Raw genomic sequence first — 16245 nt, forward strand, 5'->3', positions numbered from 1 at the left:
ACACACCGTACCACACACACCATACCACACACACCACATACCCACACACACACACCATACCACACACCACACACACTGTACCACACACACACACACCATACCACACACACCACATACCCACACACACACCATACCACACACACACACACACACACACTCACACACACCAGCCTCCGGAGGCTTCTCAGAGCCCCCAGCAGGCCGTGGCTGCAACTGCAGGTCTGCTTTAGGCTAGCTTCGGGAACAAGAGTTCCTGAGCTCACCCAGCCAACCACCTAAAGACCCTAAGATAAGTGTAATAGGTTGAGACCTGAAACCCAAGCAGTCTCTACTCATCAGGAAGACCCCACACGGCTCCCCAGATGCCCCTGCACTCGAAGGCCCCCTCCTCACTGTCCAGAGAAACAGCCCCATCCCTTGTGGCTGCAGAGGAAGCCCCTCGTTGAGCACCTCAGCCAGCCATTGTGCAGCAGAGAGTATTTACAGAAGAAACTAAAGTCTTCAGGCTCAGCCTAGATGCACAAAGCTCCCAGGCCCCTCGTCCTCAGCTGGGGGCTTCAGGGTAGCCTAGCATCGCTCTTGAGCAAGAGTGATGAGGGAAGCAGATAGGCAGTGTCAGAAAGTACAGACTGTGGAGGATCTTCTGCTGGGCTCTGTAGAGGGGGAGAGACCCAGGAACCCTGGCTGGATCCCTGCTGAGGCCTCGTGATCAAGGCCAAGTGGCCAGACCTCCTGTATAAAGGTCATGCACTAGCATGAAGGGGACTCACGGGCCACCAGTCGGGTGCCGGGCACTATGTGCGCACAAGCCACAGTGCCTGGGAATGTTGGCAAGACCGGAGCCCATTCATCGAGTGTGTGTGTTGGGGGTCGGGGAGGGCATTGTATAACCTAGTGTGGGTGTTGTAGCTGACAGCCCACGCCTTGCTTACCGTACCCTACCCTCTTCCCAGCCCCACAGTGGCTGATCTAAGCCACTGCTGGAACAGTAGTCGCCTTACTAGCTGCTGTGGCTGAAATCAGCCAGATCAGTTCTTCCACCAAACCATCCGAGAAGAGACAAATGGGCACAGTACAGAGCCAACTGCCAGCACCAGAATGAAAGGGAGACCCTTGGGCGGCCCAAGCCTGGCAGAGCCGTCGGTGCCAAGTGCAGGCCTCAAGGGCACCAGCAGCAAAAGGAAGGGCTCACATCTGACCTAGGTTCACAGCGGGCCCTCCCCGATGGTAAAACGTCTGCCTTCTTACTAAGGAGAAAGCCAGACTTCTGCCCTCCCATTGCTTGGGGCCCAAACCTATCTCTAGGTTGGAAGGTCTCCTGGGTAGAGATCTTGTTGAGAAAAAAAAATGTGCCCAGAAGTTTGAGCATTTGCCAGCTGTCCCTCTGGGCATCTCAGAAGCAACCTTTGGGGAGACTGTTCCTTAGGCTTTGCCCTGTGTTGGGAACCCCCATTACTTCATGTACCTGACACAGGTAAACACCATTTACTCTGAGGTACCTAGAGCTGGGCTTCACTGCTTTTTCCTCCTGTCGAGATTCAGGCAGTGCGTTTTTGGTAGGTCCTCCAAGGCACCTATCAGCTGTCATCGGTCACCTGTGCTCCCTGGTGTGGATGGTTCACAGCCCCTCTTGCCTGCCCCTCGGTAGTTCGAAACGTGGGTGCAGAAGCACTGCAGAGCTGCATACCCCACCCTGCGTTGTTATCCTGACCTTGTTGCCCTTCCTACATTCGGAGTCTTTCCAGCTACAGTGGTCCACTGCTGTCACTACTCAGATGACCGAATTGCTTGGGTTTTGATAGTGAAACTCTTGAGCCATCCCTGGGGACCTACTTTCCATATGTCCCTGTCACTTCTGGAGCCGCTTTCCAGAGTCCTCGTGCAGTCCTTGGCTCCAGTTGTCTTTGAGGAGCCCCGTTTCCTTCCAGTGGAGAATGGTGTCAGTCTGTGACCAGAGTGATAGAATGCCCCATTGCCACAGGGTTGGAGGGTGGGGTACTGCTGCTCCAGGGTTTCTAAGAGGATACCACAACTTCCGCTCAGACCCCACTGGGCTCCACTGATCCTTCTTAGATGCCTTTGCGGGATCGACGCAGCTGTCCACAGTCTTTCATGCCTCTTCCCTGAATCCATGCTACCGCCCTCGGCTGGCCTGAGCTTTGGCCCAGTGTTGAGCCAACCCTTGCTGCCCCATCCAGGTTTTCCTTCTGTGGTTCTCTAACCCTGATTCCTAGATATTACCCATGCTGGTGGGAGGGTGGACGGACTGTAGGGTCGTGGGCAGCTGCTTGTAACTGTAAATTGGTTTCTAAAGCACACCTCAGTGCATGGTCCTAGGATTTGGGAAGCATTGGCCTGCCTAATTTTGTACTTGGTTCATGGCCTCAGCATCCTTCGTCCGCTCAATCCCCAGTGTCCGAAAGAGCGGGCGCACACTTGCAGGCTTCTAGAAACTGTGACAGGCCTGCATGACGCACTTGCCCTGCGCTGTGGCCCAGGGTGGATGTCCCCAGCTGTATCCTGGCAGGCAGGCCATTCCCTTTGGCTTGACTCCTCCCTTGGTTCTCACAGCCTGAAGCTGGGTCTGTGCTGGTGCTGGTAAGGGGACTGACTTCAAAGCCTCTTGGGAGGGGGCAGCGAATGACCGTACCTCTCCCTCCAGCAGAGGATGAGGATGTGCTGGCCTTCAACCTGCAGCACCTGGCCACACTGGCCACAGCCTGGTCCCTAGTGGAGGCTGCTAGCCTGGACAACTCAGTCGCTTCACTGCAGGCCCCGGCTGCTGACCCAGACAGAGGCCCCAGGCTCACCCCTAGGATGCAGATCCTACAGCGCAAGGACACCTGGGCCCCTAAAACCAAGCCTGTAAGTGAGAACACCACCCGGCCGCTTACAGATGAGAAGACCTCTGCATGCCTGGGCTGCGTCCCCGCCACGCCACGCTGAGGCTTACGGGACTCTTGCACACAGGTATGTCCCCTGAAGGCTGCCATCGATCGGCTGGACACACAGGAAGTGGAGATGCGTATGCAGCTGGCAGAACTGCAGAGGCGCTACAAGGAGAAGCAGCGGGAGCTGGCTCGCCTGCAGCGCAGGCACGACCATGAGTATGACGCTTGGGCAGGGGTAGCATCCTCGGTCCCTACCAGCTCAGCCTTATGGGGAGGCATTGTGGGGCAGTGACTGGGCCCTGTGCCACCTTGTGGGCGGGAAATGTGCTGGAGGAGCCTGGAGTCTGGGATCTTCACTGGATCTTGCAGCCAAGGAGAGGGGTGAAGCCTGAGTTGGGTGGAAGATGTGGTCATTCAGCAGAGGGCAGCACAAGGTGGCAGGGCAAGGGCGGTGGTGAGTAAAGCAGCTATGAGTGTGACTGAGCAGGACTAGGAACCCAGGGGATAGCCGGACCTGCTGCAGGAGCAGGAGAAACCTGCCCAGTTGCATGAGGGACCATGGCTTCCCGACCAATGTGCACAAGGCAGTTAAGATCCCTGGGTAGAGCAGGAAACAGTGCCTCCTACTTAGAGCTACAGATTTTGGGCAGCAGGAGCCTAGTTGAGCCTGACTTCCACCTGACGTCCATTACACTCTGAGAGCACTACTGCCCCCAACATTCCTCTGCAGGGCGATGCCCTCCAATAGGCATTGGGGGTGGAGGATTCGGGGTTTCTTAACATCCTTTCTGCGGCCCCCAGGAGGGAGGAGAGCTCTCGGAGCCCTGCGAGACGTGGACCTGGCCGGCCAAGAAAGCGCAAACACTCAAGCTCGCTGCCCGCTCTGCGTCCCGGGGGCCAGCTTGCCAGAAGTGATAGCAAGAAAGCCAAGTGAGTCTGGAGTCTGGAGACAGATCTGTGGGTCAGGGCCTGGGCACCATGGAGGGCCACGGTTCCTCTCTGGCTTTAGGAAATGCACACCATGTCCCAAGGCCTAGTGTGTCCCCTACCAAAACCTGAGGCTGTGACAAATGTCCAGCAGAAAGAGACCTCCCTGTTGGGGACTGGCATGACCCAATCCAGACATCCTACTGCGTGCAGGCCACCATTATCAGCGCCCCCTCCTGGGAAGCCACAGCCTAGGCTTGGCCGCATCAACTCTGGGAACCTGGCCGTGGCTAAGGTTGTGGCATCATCCCACCGGAGCCACCGGCCAGCCCTGGCCCCTCGCGTGCGGGGCGGCGTTGCGTAAAAGGCTCTTTATCTGCACTGTATAAAGTCGTTGGTCACGCTGCGCTGCTGCTCACGGCTGCCGCGCGATGTTATTATCCATTACCCGCCCGGCGCAGTCGTTGGCACACTCCCGGGCCGGGTATAATTGTCCTTCTCGGCTACAAATTGCCTCTCCCGGCAGGCCCATTTGCATAAATCCTCCGACCTCCTCCAAACAGGATTGGCGCGCGTGCATGTGCACAGCATCAATCCTGATGATTTGGTAATAATAGTTAAATCGGCACTAAACGGTTCCTTCAATTAAGACAGAGGCAAAAAATTAATCTCAGGGCTTTATGTCACAAAACATTAGCAAACGCAGAGAAGGTTATGGGGTGGGGGGAGTTTGTGTGGGCTACAGGCAACGGAGAAGGTTCACCATATGGCTGGGGGCCTCGCCAAGATGGCCTGTTGCCCTACCCAGGTGTCACCCAGCAGGGAGCCTAGGGGGTCCTTTGAGAACCTGTCTGAAGCCCTTGGGCTGCTGAGCAGGATGGTGCTGTTGGAAGTTGGGGTCCGGCAGAGGGCATTGGAAAACCTGCTGGATGGCAGTGATAGACTCCCCAAACCTCGCTGTCTGGCCCTGGCCGGCTCCGACCACGTTGCCCATGCTGGACTCTATCCTAGAACCCAGCAAGTAAGCCCAGCCCTGTAGCCAAGTCAACTATGACCCAGAGAACCCAGAAGTCTTAGGGTAGGGAAGGATCCACGGCCACAGCCCTCTTCTTTCCAAAGAGTGGGTCTCCTGACCTCCTCAGCTCCAGCTCCTGTCCAATTTTTAAGCTAAGTCCCAGAATCCAGTGAGGGCAGTAGGCCTTGGGCCTGAGGGCTGGGTCTCTTCCATGCAGGAAGTGGGAGGCCAGGAAAGGTGGCAGGAAGCTGGGGTCAAGGAGGCCCCCCCAGAGCTGCAGGGGCTTCCTGCCTGGCCTTCCCTGACTTCAGAGATCCAGCCTCCTTGTTGGACAGGAAGGTGGAGAGTGTCTGGCTGTATGAGTTCAGGGCAGGGCCAGGCCCTTGGTCCCCGCCTGCCACTCCTTTTCACGAGCAGCCCCGTTTCCTTCTCTCTCTCTGAGGGCTGAAGGGTTCACAGGTGGGAGGCCAAACCCCAGCCCCTGGCTAGCCATGGGCAAACAGGCAGTGCGGGAGGGAATTCTAGGAAGGAAATGAAATCACACATTGAATACACTGGGGTGCCCAGGAGACACGTCTGTTCACAGGGCCTGAGAGTAGAGGTGGGGGGATCAGGCAGGATCCCTCGTGCTGTTTCCCCACTAGCTGCTTGACCATAATGACCTCTGACCCGGTTACCAGCCTAGATGAGCTAGCTCACTATAGAACATGGGAATGTTGAAGCCGGATAAGTCAGAATTCGAGGGCCCCAGGGGCCACCAGGGCTGGTAGTCAGCAGGCAGAAGGGACTGACTGGGTCAGTCTTGATCTGACACCCCCAGGGTCTGCTCTTAGGTGAGGCAGGAGGCCGTGTCCTGCATGAGGTCTGCCCCTCAGGACACACCATAGTGGCTGCGAGGGGTCCTGAGCCCAGGCCCTGCTGCCATATCAACTACTGCCTTCCCCTAGGGCTGTTCGTGCCAGCCTAAGTCTGCTGTGTGCCGAGCTACGAGGGGATGAGCCCCCACGGAAGCGAAGCAAACTGGAAAAGAGTCCTTACACTGGCCTACAGACAGCTTCCTCGGTGAGTCTCCAGGCCTCCGCCCTCACCTCAGGTGGGCACCGTACATGAGATGTTGGGGATGGTACCGGGTATTAAACCCCGGTGAACTAGCGAGGGTTTGGTGAGCTTTGGGTACCTTGGTTAAAGGAAATGATGCCACAGATTTGCGGGTGTAGTGACCAGGGGCTGTTGCCTCTGGCACAAAGGACATAGATTTCCCAGTGTGGCTAATTCTCTGATGCGTGCATCACACCACACACACACACACACACACACACACACACACACACTCTCTCTCTCTCTCTCTCTCTCTCTCTCTCTCTCTCTCTCTCTCTCTCCAGTACCTGTTGTTACCTAGTCTGTCCCCTCCCACATCAGAAGGCTGGTTTTATTTTTGCTCGCTTGATTTTTTTGGCATGGTTTGTTGGTGGTGGTTTCAGCCTCCATGCTCCCTGACTGTCTAGAACTTGCTCTGTGGATCAGGCTGTCCTTGAACTTGCGACCCTCCTCCCATCTCTGTGCGCCGTAGGCACCAGCAAGTCATTCTGCCTAGGGAACTCTTCTTTTTAGCCTTTCCATTTCACAAAAGCAAACAGCAAATGTACCCGTGATAAACAGAACCTTCTGGCTCCTGGGCCCCCACCCGTTCTATCATATAAAGTTTATATGTGGGTGGAGGGGGTGCTAAGTAGACAGGTTCGGTGTTTCCTCCAGTAAGCAGCCAAGGCCAGATGTCCCCAGCGGTGCTGTTTTCTGGGTCCCACCATGACAGGGGAAACCTACAGGCCCTGGGCTGAGGCAGGGGGCCGAGGCTGAGGAGGGGACCGCATCTGTGGTTGACACTTCCATTCACAGGAGAAGGTGCGGTGCAAGAAGAGCTGTGGCCCAGCCGAGTTGTCATCCTCAATGGCCCACAAGGTGGCCCAGTTGAAGCCAAAGGTCAAGAGCAAGGGGCTGCCAGCCAGCCTCAGTGCCTTCCAGCGCAAAGAGGCCGCCCCAGGTGGGCGCATCCGGAAGAAGCTCTCTAGAGCCAAGAGTGTCAAGGTGTCAGGGGCGGCACGGCATCCACACCCCAATGGGGACAGTGGCAGGGAGATGCCCAAATTCCAAACCCAACCAGCAGTGGCTGTGGCCCACGAGGCAGGCAAGTTGGTGGTGTGACTGGAGCCTGGGCCTTGGTCACCGGGGGGCTGAAGGACGGGTGGGTGCACAGGGGTCACAACCACCAGATCCAAGTGAAGTCTGAAACGGACAGATCCAGGGACAAGGTTTTGTGAAAGATTGGGAAGGAACCTTTGTCCCCAGGCCAGAACTCAGTCCCTCCCTTCTCAGGGCAGAAAGAAACCCTGGACAAACCCTGGAAAGTATGTTAAAAATAGCTCTCCCCACCTCTGGCCTGCAGCATCCGGCAGGTTGGTGGGGTATCTCTTCCTTCCCCAGCAAACAAGCCCAGAGACAGCCTGGAAAAATAGATACTTCCTCCCTCCCTGCCCCTCCCCCAAGGCCTGAGGCTGAGAGAGGAAGAGAGGAAATACTGCTTTGGGGTAGGAAGCAAGGGGCCAGCTGGGCCAGAGGATACAGAAAGAGGGAGAGACTCCCCAGGGAGAAGCTCAGTTCCAGAAGGTGGGGCTGCAAGAGAGAAAACCCTGGTACCCCACCCGCTGCCAAACACTTTTAGGGTACAGCTTAGTACCTCACCTCTGAGCAGCCCAGAAGATGACAGTGTCTTCATTGGCCATACTCTAGCCAGGTCCAACACCGGTCACCAAGTCCTCTCTGCTGTCCCCCAGGCAGCGGCTATGACAGTGAGGACTGCCAGGCACTCCTGGAGACAGAGGCCGCTCCCAGGGAGCCCGGGCTGGTTTTGCACCCAGGGGCAGTGCTGGGACCTTCACCTTCCTCCGTGGTCAAGATGGAAGCCAACCAGAAGGCCAAGAAGAAAAAGGAGAGGCAGGGCTTGCTAGGTAACTGAGAGACCAGAGCAGAGTGGGAACAAGGGTCTATATAACCAGGGTCCCAATGACCGCTCCCCTCCCTTCCACAGGGGCCTGCCGCCTGTCCAGCCCCGAAGGCGAGGTTAAGATCAAGAGACGGACGGTGAAGACCAAGGTGGGCCCCAAGCTGGAGCGGGCGCCGGGGCGGAGGCCCCCAGGTGCACCGGGCAAGAAGAAAGCCAAGGGCAAGGCAAAAACCGGCCTCCGTGCGGAGCCTGGGAACGCCACAAGCAGGGATTCCCTTTTTAACCCCACCCGGACCTTTGCCTGCCGAGAGGAGGGCAGCAAACTTGCCAGTGAGCGCCTCAAGAGAGCCACGCGCAAGAGCGCCATGTTGCAGCCAGTCCTGAGGGTAGGCTACCGGTCAGGTAGACCTTAGAGTGGGTAGCCCAAGGAGAGTGAGGCATCCTCCACTCCTTCCCCACACCTAACCCTAACTCTGAACCCTGAGTCGCAGCGCACACTGGCAGGGGAAGCCATTCCGGTCCTCACTGCTGTTCTCTGTCTTCCCAGCGGAAGAACGGGGCCTTATCCATCGCCCTGTCAGCCCGCAATGCCAAGGCCATTCTGGGAAAGAGCAGGAAGCTGACGAAGGTGAACAGAGAGGCTGTCAGCAAGCAGGTAGCAGTACCCCCAGGCCAGGGCCTAGTGGGGGGCCCAGCCCCTCCCAGCCTCCTCCCCTGACCCCTGTGATCCACCCAGGGCCAGGGCCGAGCGGTGAGCCGGCTGCTGGAGAGCTTTGCTGTGGAAGATGACTTTGAGTTTGACGACGACGACGACAGCAGCTTCTCAGATGAGGAAGAGGAAGAGGAGGAAGCCGGTGTCCAGCTCAGCGAAGAGCAGAGTGCTGCCCTGGGTAAGGAAGAGACAGCAGCTGCCCGGGGAGGGAATGGTGAGTGGGTGGGTCCAGGGCCCAGCACTGATGTCCTCTCTTGCAGCGCGATCCTGCACCATCCACAAGGAAGACCTACAGGATGGACTGCCTGTGTTGATTCCAAAGGAGGACAGTCTGCTGTATGCAGGCAGTGTCAGGACTCTGCAACCCCCCGATATGTGAGGCCCCGGCCCAGGTGGGAGGGAGGGATGCATGCTGGCTGTGACGTGTTGGGCAGGGAGCCTCACCCACCCCTACAATGCCCTCAGCTACAGCATCGTCATTGAGGGAGAGAGAGGCAACCGGCAGCGTATCTACTCACTGGAGCAGCTGCTGCAGGAGGCGGTAAGCATGACCCATGCCTGGGTAAGCAAGCCTAGTGGGTTTCCCCACCACCGGGAGCACCTTGGCCTAGCCCTACACTGAACCCAGTGGCCAGACCCAACTGTTCATAGGCTATCGCTCTGCGGCTCCCTGCAGGTTCTTGATGTCCGGCCACAGTCCAGTCGGTACCTCCCACCTGGCACCCGGGTCTGTGCCTACTGGAGTCAGAAGTCTCGGTGCCTATACCCAGGCAATGTGGTTCGAGGTAAGCATGACCAAGGCCAGGACTGGGGGCGAGGACCCTCTGTGACCTTTAAAGTTCTCACCCACATGATCCAGCTGCTCCTGGAGGTTGGAGGAAGACACATTTGGGTCTCCTCTAAGTGAGACCAGTTCACCAGCAGCCATGAGGAAGTCAGAGAGGGGGGATAAGGGGGTGAGGAAGAAGGGGGAGGGGGGAGGGAAACACCAACAGCCAAGAGGGACTCAGAGGGGGAAGAGGGGAGGGGGAGGGTAATGTCCAGCTAATCACAGCAGGCCCAGCAAGAAAAGGACCTAGAATCCCAGTGTACACCTAGACAAAACGGGACATGTAGGGCCCTCGGGGTGGGAAAACTATAGGTCTGCAGATGAATGGGGCGGATGGGCAATAATAGTCTATCAGACACTCCTTGGAGGAATTGTACAGGATTCTTTGCCCCAGTGTATGTGTGTAGGGAGGCTAGGGCATGTATCTGCTTGTATGTGGGACCCGTGGCTGTGATACCAGGTAGCCAAGGGGAGCAGTGTTGGTTTGTCAGGGCTGCCAGCATAGTAAGGTTGCAGGGGCACCCTGCTCAGCACCCCTGTTGCCTTCCTGCCCTCCCCTGCCTTCTGGTGAGCTGTGCTGGCCACATACGTAGGATATGCCCCATTGCAGGTGCTTCTAGCGATGAAGAAGACCTGGACTCTGTGGTGGTGGAGTTCGATGACGGAGACACGGGCCACATAGCTGTCTCTAACATCAGGCTGCTGCCTCCGGACTTCAAGATCCAGTGTGAGCACCCCAGAGATAGCTAACCTAAGAGTTGGGGCTCCCCCTGCCTGTAACAGCTCCCAGAAGCCCCTCCGACTTGGGCCTTGCCAAATCTGGAGATGTTCCCAGTGTTCCACAAAGGGTGGTAGCCGGGGTTGGGGATTTAGCTCAGCGGTAGAGCACTTGCCTAGCGAGCGCAAGGCCCTGGGTTCAGCTCCGGAAAAAAAAAAAAAAGAGAAAAAAAAAAAGGGTGGTAGCCGCTTACCAACGGCCCGTAGTGAGCCCCCTTCTGTCCACTCCACAGGTACAGAGCCCTCGCCAGCCCTGTTGGTGTCCAGCAGCTGCCGGAGGACCAAAAAAGCAGCCAGTGAGAGCCACCCACCCAGCGAAGCCCCTACTCCCAGCCTGTCCCCTAAAGTGCAGGATGGCCCTGAAACTTCTAAGACCCCTGGGAAGAAATCTGGCTGCAAAGACAAAGCCGGTATTTGCAGAGCTGTTGAGCGTTGGGAAGGGAGGGCCCCTGGGGGTGTGGTCACTGGGAGGCGCATGGGGCCTGCTGGGGTCAGGGAGGGGTAAGTGGAGACAGCTGGGTGGGCCCAGCAGGTACAGCTGACCCTACCTGGCTTCCCCCCCAGGCAAAGTCGACCTCCTAACCTCAGGTGCCAAGTCCCCCACGGGGGCCTCAGACCACTTCCTAGGCCGCAGAGGCAGCCCCCTGCTGAGCTGGTCAGCAGTGGCTCAGACCAAGCGGAAAGCCGTGGCTGCGGCAGCAGCAGGTGGCAAAGGGCCAGGGGTACTGCAGAACCTCTTCCAGCTCAACGGAAGCACCAAGAAGCTGCGGGCCCGGGACACCCTGTTTCCCATGCATAGCATGGCTGCCCCTGTGTTTGGGAACAGCTTCCGAGCTGACTCCTTCAGCAGCCTGGCCAGTTCCTACACACCCTTCCTTGGAGGGGCTGGGGCAGGCCTTCCCGGAGGAGCCCACAAGCTGCTTCGGGCCAAGAAGGCTGAGCGGGCTGAAGTAGAAAAGGCCGGGAGGCGGCGGGCAGGCAGCGAGTTTCTGGTTAAGCTGGACCATGAGGGTGTGACCTCTCCCAAGAACAAAAACTGCAAGGCCCTGCTCATGAGCGACAAGGACTTTGGACCCAAGCTGGGGCGACCTCTGGCCAGCCCCAGTTACACACACCCAGCCCTCATTGGCAAGGACAAGAAGGGGCGGGCACCTGTGCATCCGCTACCTATGGGACTGGCTCTGCGAAAGTACCCACTGCCCTGTGATAGTGACTGTCCCAGCTCCTACTCCGATGAGGATGAGGATGGGCCGGGGCTAGCCACCGGTGTTCCCTCCCGATTCCTCACCCGCCTATCCATGTCGTCGTCGTCCTCCGGCTCGTCCACGTCCTCTTCCTCAGGCTCCGTGTCCACTTCCAGCCTCTGTTCCTCAGACAATGAGGACTCATCTTACAGCTCAGATGACGAGGACCCCACCTTGCTGCTGCAGACCTGTCTCACCCGTCCCGTACCCGCTCTCCTGGCCCCACCCGAAGCCCTGCGCTCTAAGGGTAGCAGCCCCCACGCCCACGCCCACGCCCAGCGCTGCTTCCTGTCCAGGGCTGGGGTGACTGGTGCAGGTGCAGGTGCCGGCCCCAGTGTTAGCAAATCCAAGTTCAAGCGTAAGGAGGCCCTGAGCTTCTCCAAAGCCAAAGAGCTTTCTCGGAGGCAACGGCTGCCCTCCGTAGAAAACCGGCCAAAGATCTCAGCCTTCCTGCCCGCCCGGCAGCTCTGGAAGTGGTCGGGAAACCCCACACAGGTAGGTGGCCTGTCTCCCAGCACCCACATAGGGACAGTTGCCCTAACTCTAGCAACCGGGGGCGGGGGCGGGGAGGACTTGCACATACACGTAGTTTTTGTCGTTGGTTTGGTTTCTGTTGGTTAAGTGCGCCCCACCCCCACTCCCCATAGGGTTTCTCTACATAGCCCCAGCTGTCCTGGAATTTGCTCTGTAGACCAGGCTAGCCTCGAACTCAGATCCGTCTTCCTCTGTCTGTCTCCTGAATGCTGTTTTTTCTTCGTTTGTTTGGTTGAGTTTTGATTTTTTATTTTTATTTTCTTACTCTCAAACCGTTTGGAAACCCCTACAAGCAACAACAGAAACCCACCAGTAACCTAGTAGCCAGTACTGTGAATGACAAGTTAAGAGCGTTGTCCTGCCTGTGCGGTCACACGGGGGACCCGCACACTGAGAGAGTGTGTATTGTGCTAGATTTTCATGCTGCTCAGTCCCTTGGCTAGGCTGCCAGAGGAAACTTTACTGCTGCCCGACCTGCAGGGGACCCATGCTTATTGATGGGGCTTGCGGTTCGTTTGTGATGGCTTCTCGGTGTTTGGTTGTGACAGGGTCTTGCTGTGTAGACCAAGCTGGCCTCGAACTCACAGAGATCCACCTGCTTCTATCTTCTGAATGCTGGGATTCTGGGTTATGGTTTTTGTTATACACACACACACACACACACACACACACACACTCTCTCTCTCTCTCTCTCTCTCTCTCTCTCTCTCTCTCTCTCTCTCTCTCTCTCTCTCTCTTGTAAACCAAACTGCAGTGAGCATCTCATATGGGTCTCTCTGCTTTTGGACTCTGCTGCAGTACTTCTGTCGTGGCCAGTGCGCAGAGAGAATCTGAGCGGAGCCCACCTCAGGGAATCTGGCAGGGGTGACACTTATGCCCATTTTCTGCCCCCCCCCAACACATGCGGAGACGCACCACCTGTCCCCTCTGCGTGCTCTCAGTCTCCCTGGCCACTACCTTTTCTTAAACTTCCTGGGTCCCTCCTCACCCTTCGGTATCTGCTGGTCTGCCCTGCAGAGACGAGGCATGAAGGGGAAAGCCAGGAAGCTGTTCTACAAGGCCATCGTCCGAGGCAAGGAGACGCTGCGCATTGGGGACTGCGCAGTCTTCCTTTCGGCCGGACGGCCCAACCTGCCCTACATCGGCCGCATCGAGAGCTTGTGGGAGTCATGGGGCAGCAACATGGTGGTGAAGGTCAAATGGTTCTACCACCCTGAGGAGACCAAGCTGGGGAAACGGCAGAGTGACGGGAAGGTGAGGTGTGGGCCGGGGCTGTGGGAGAGTGGGCACTGTCTTAGCAGCCAGCATCACTTTGTCCTAGAAACCCTTCCCAAGCACCAGACTCTTCCCGGGTGTGGGGTGTTCCGGCCGAGGCGGGTCCCAACACTGTTCCCTCAACCGGCAGAATGCACTATACCAGTCCTGTCACGAAGATGAGAATGATGTGCAGACCATCTCGCACAAGTGCCAAGTGGTGGGCCGGGAGCAGTATGAACAGATGATGCGGGGCCGCAAGTACCAGGACCAGCAGGACCTCTACTACTTGGCAGGCACCTATGATCCTACTACTGGGCGCCTGGTGACAGCCGACGGCGTGCCCGTCCTGTGCTGAGCTGCCTCTGCCTTGCCCACCCTCGTCCATGGCTACAGCCAAGAGGTCAGCCAGCCAGGAGCTGGTCTGAGCAAATATGCAACCCCCCACATCCCCCAAGGCGGGATCAGGCTTCTCCTTGAAGTTCTCTGGCGAGAGCTCCTAGGATGGACCCCCGAGTCCCATCCTAGCTGCTCCAGGGGGAGAGCCAGGCCCGTCCCACGGGACAGGCTGCTCTGCCACTGTACCGCAGTTCTCGAGAGATTAGAATCCAAGCCATATTTCCCTAGTACCTCCGACTGTCTCCCACCAGGGAAAGCAGAAATCAGGTGTGTTGTCTAATTTATTTCTCTATGTAAATATTGTATTTCTGTGGGGAAGTTTATGGGGGAAAAAGTGGAAAAGGATTTTCCCCATCTTTGCAACAAGGGTGGATGCGTGACAAGGGTGTGCGTCTGTGCGTGCGTCTGCGTGAGTGCGTGTGTGAGTGCGTAGGGGTTTTGTCCTGGGGTTTTCTTTGGAAATGCACTGTTCTCAGCCTAGTTGAATTCCAACAGGGGCATCTGTGACTGCAAAGGCTGCTGGAATGGGGGCGAGGCCAAAGGCCATGGGATGGTCACATGAGACCCAGTCATACCCTCCAGTCTTTTGGGGGCCAACTGTGTGAAGGAAATTACACTCCGGTTTATTTCCTTTCAATACGTCCCATCCATGAAAGTATTGGGGTGGGGGCAGTGATGGCGGTCCCCTTGGAAGGACAGGGGTTCCAACCACAAGATGAAAACCAGGATCAGCCTGCAGGCCGACACCGGCCTGCCCCACTCTGCAGCCCAGGAGTGTGGCGGCGGCCACGTATCTCTTACCTCCGTTTAAAACAAAACAAGTGAACAAATATTTTGAAGTATCAATAAGAGAAATGGATGTTTTAGACTTTTTCGTTCCTGAGTATTCCAAGTCGTTTCTGGTTTCCGTCTCCATGGCCAGTTTGATGCAGGGAGAGAAGCCTGGTCTCACTCAAGCAGGGTGTAGCCAGCCCCCAGCCCCCCTCCGTCCCCACCAGCTCTCAGCCCCTTCCTTATTTTCCCCCCAAGAGCTGCAGGGCTTCCACAATGGTGCAGCTAGTCCAGGTCCCTGCCTGGGCCAGAATTTGGGGCCCGCCTGGGGCTGGTCCACAGTTCTGCATGAGTAACTTCTCACCACTACAACGCACCCCCCCTTTCCCCACCAGACACTTTCCCTGGGGCCCCACCACCTCTGGATAACATCGAGTGTGGTTAGTGATGAGACTGAACCAGAGGTTCTGGAGTCAGAACAGTAGAAAGGCAGGTGCTGCTCACCCAAGGGGGAAAGGCCCATCTGGTTCCCTTTTCTCAACCCAGACCCTGATCCTGGGGCCCCTCTGCCCACCCCACACCCAGACAGTTTCTGGACCTTTTTTATAGCCACTCAGCAGGGCAGACGGCATGGCAGGTTCATGCACGGAGTATACAACAAGGGTCCCTTCTGGCCTCTTGTACACACATCCTGGCCCCAAGCACCAGGAGAGCCCAGCGCTCCTCACTTCTCCCATGAGGGAAAGAGCAGGCTAGACCCATGGACCAAAAGCCTTTGTCCTCAAAATCAAAAACGCCTTGTGGCACACATGGTCCCCATTGTCCCACTGGGCCAAGGCTTCCCAGGAAGTAAGGAGTGTTGATGGGTGCCCAGCCATAACTGGGAACCCTCAGCCTCTCTTCTTTTGCTCAGGCCCACCAGGAGTCTGTCCCGAACCCAGGGGCTCTATCTTTCTCACTAGTTGCTCAGAGGGTCACTCTTGGTGACCCACAGGATAACCAAGGGTGCCCGTTCCTGGCTGTCCCGCCACCCTGAGGGTTTCTGTTCTCCACATGAGTGCAATATTTCATTCCTGGTGGTCGTTGGAAGAGATGACCACCACGGTCCTGCTCACAGCTAGGGAACCAATCAGGAAGGCGGTGACTTAAGAATCCAGAGCCAGGGCTGGCACTAGAAAGGCTGCTCGGATCCCCAGTACCAGGAGCCCCGGAGCAAGTAGAAATGCTCTTTGTTCTGTGTGCCGCCTTCTCCGTGTCCCCTCTGCTGAGCTGTCCTCTGTGTCTGTCTTCATCTTTAGCCCACCCCCACCCTGTTCCTTCCTTTCTGTGTGTACATTCGAATAGCGTGACCCTTCCTCCCCAACTGTGGCTAACGTGGTAAAAAAAAAAAAAAAAAAAAAAAGCACGATTCTTGTAAATGTGTAAACTAAGAGGCTGGTTGGATTTTTTTTTTCCAATGTAAACACTAAATACAAAACAAGACAAAAAAAAAAAAAAAAAACAAAGGTTTTATGAACAGCAAACTCTATGTAAAGGCATTTTACTATTAAATTTTTTATTGATAACTTGCTTAAGAATAAATATATGACTATTGTACAGGTGCTCGTGACTGTACCTGCCTTGTGTGTGTGTGTGTGTGTGTCACATGGTCATTCCTGTGTGGGCTGAGGGAAGACTGGCTAGAATGGGTTTGGGTGGCCTTAGGCTTAGAGATAACACCCAACCCCACCCCCAGTCATAGTACTTTTTTGATCCTAGGGCTGGACTTGTTAGTCGGGTATGAATGTTAGTCCCCTGTCCAGGCTGAACCAGTTCATACAGCCAAGGTAAAGTCCACAAAACAGGGAAAGGGGAAGAGCCCCAAACACTACTGCTCCATACTGTGAACACT

General features: G+C 56.7%; 1 protein-coding gene and 1 long non-coding RNA gene across 5 annotated transcripts in view; one reads left to right on the forward strand and one right to left on the reverse strand.

The window, feature by feature from the left end:
- The window catches only part of Bahcc1 (BAH domain and coiled-coil containing 1), a 61207-nt gene extending 45252 nt beyond the window's left edge, over positions 1-15955 (forward strand). Inside the window, exons 12-28 of one of the 4 annotated variants that reach the window (XM_087575083.1) lie at positions 2663-2865; positions 2971-3107; positions 3693-3821; positions 5781-5895; positions 6730-7022; positions 7669-7838; positions 7919-8220; positions 8382-8489; positions 8571-8724; positions 8807-8921; positions 9012-9087; positions 9223-9331; positions 9986-10102; positions 10386-10562; positions 10717-11891; positions 12948-13184; positions 13336-15955. In XM_087575083.1, the coding sequence (XP_087431209.1) occupies positions 2663-2865; positions 2971-3107; positions 3693-3821; positions 5781-5895; positions 6730-7022; positions 7669-7838; positions 7919-8220; positions 8382-8489; positions 8571-8724; positions 8807-8921; positions 9012-9087; positions 9223-9331; positions 9986-10102; positions 10386-10562; positions 10717-11891; positions 12948-13184; positions 13336-13542 (3824 nt within the window). In that variant the 3' untranslated portion in view covers positions 13543-15955. The remainder of the gene's footprint in view (positions 1-2662; positions 2866-2970; positions 3108-3692; positions 3822-5780; positions 5896-6729; positions 7023-7668; positions 7839-7918; positions 8221-8381; positions 8490-8570; positions 8725-8806; positions 8922-9011; positions 9088-9222; positions 9332-9985; positions 10103-10385; positions 10563-10716; positions 11892-12947; positions 13185-13335) is intronic. The other 3 variants (XM_087575086.1, XM_087575085.1, XM_087575084.1) reach the window with 3 other exon arrangements.
- LOC120095309 (uncharacterized) lies at positions 6418-10422 on the reverse strand. Its single transcript, XR_015632341.1, has 3 exons — positions 10347-10422; positions 7573-9411; positions 6418-7116 (listed from the first exon to the last, which is right to left on the reverse strand). It is a non-coding gene; the product is annotated as an uncharacterized LOC120095309 (long non-coding RNA).
- Positions 15956-16245: the final 290 nt, after the last annotated feature.

The sequence above is a fragment of the Rattus norvegicus genome, chromosome 10 (genome assembly GCF_021556685.1).
Source record: "Rattus norvegicus strain SHRSP/BbbUtx chromosome 10, alternate assembly SHRSP_T2T, whole genome shotgun sequence".
Classification (NCBI taxonomy): domain Eukaryota; kingdom Metazoa; phylum Chordata; class Mammalia; order Rodentia; family Muridae; genus Rattus; species Rattus norvegicus.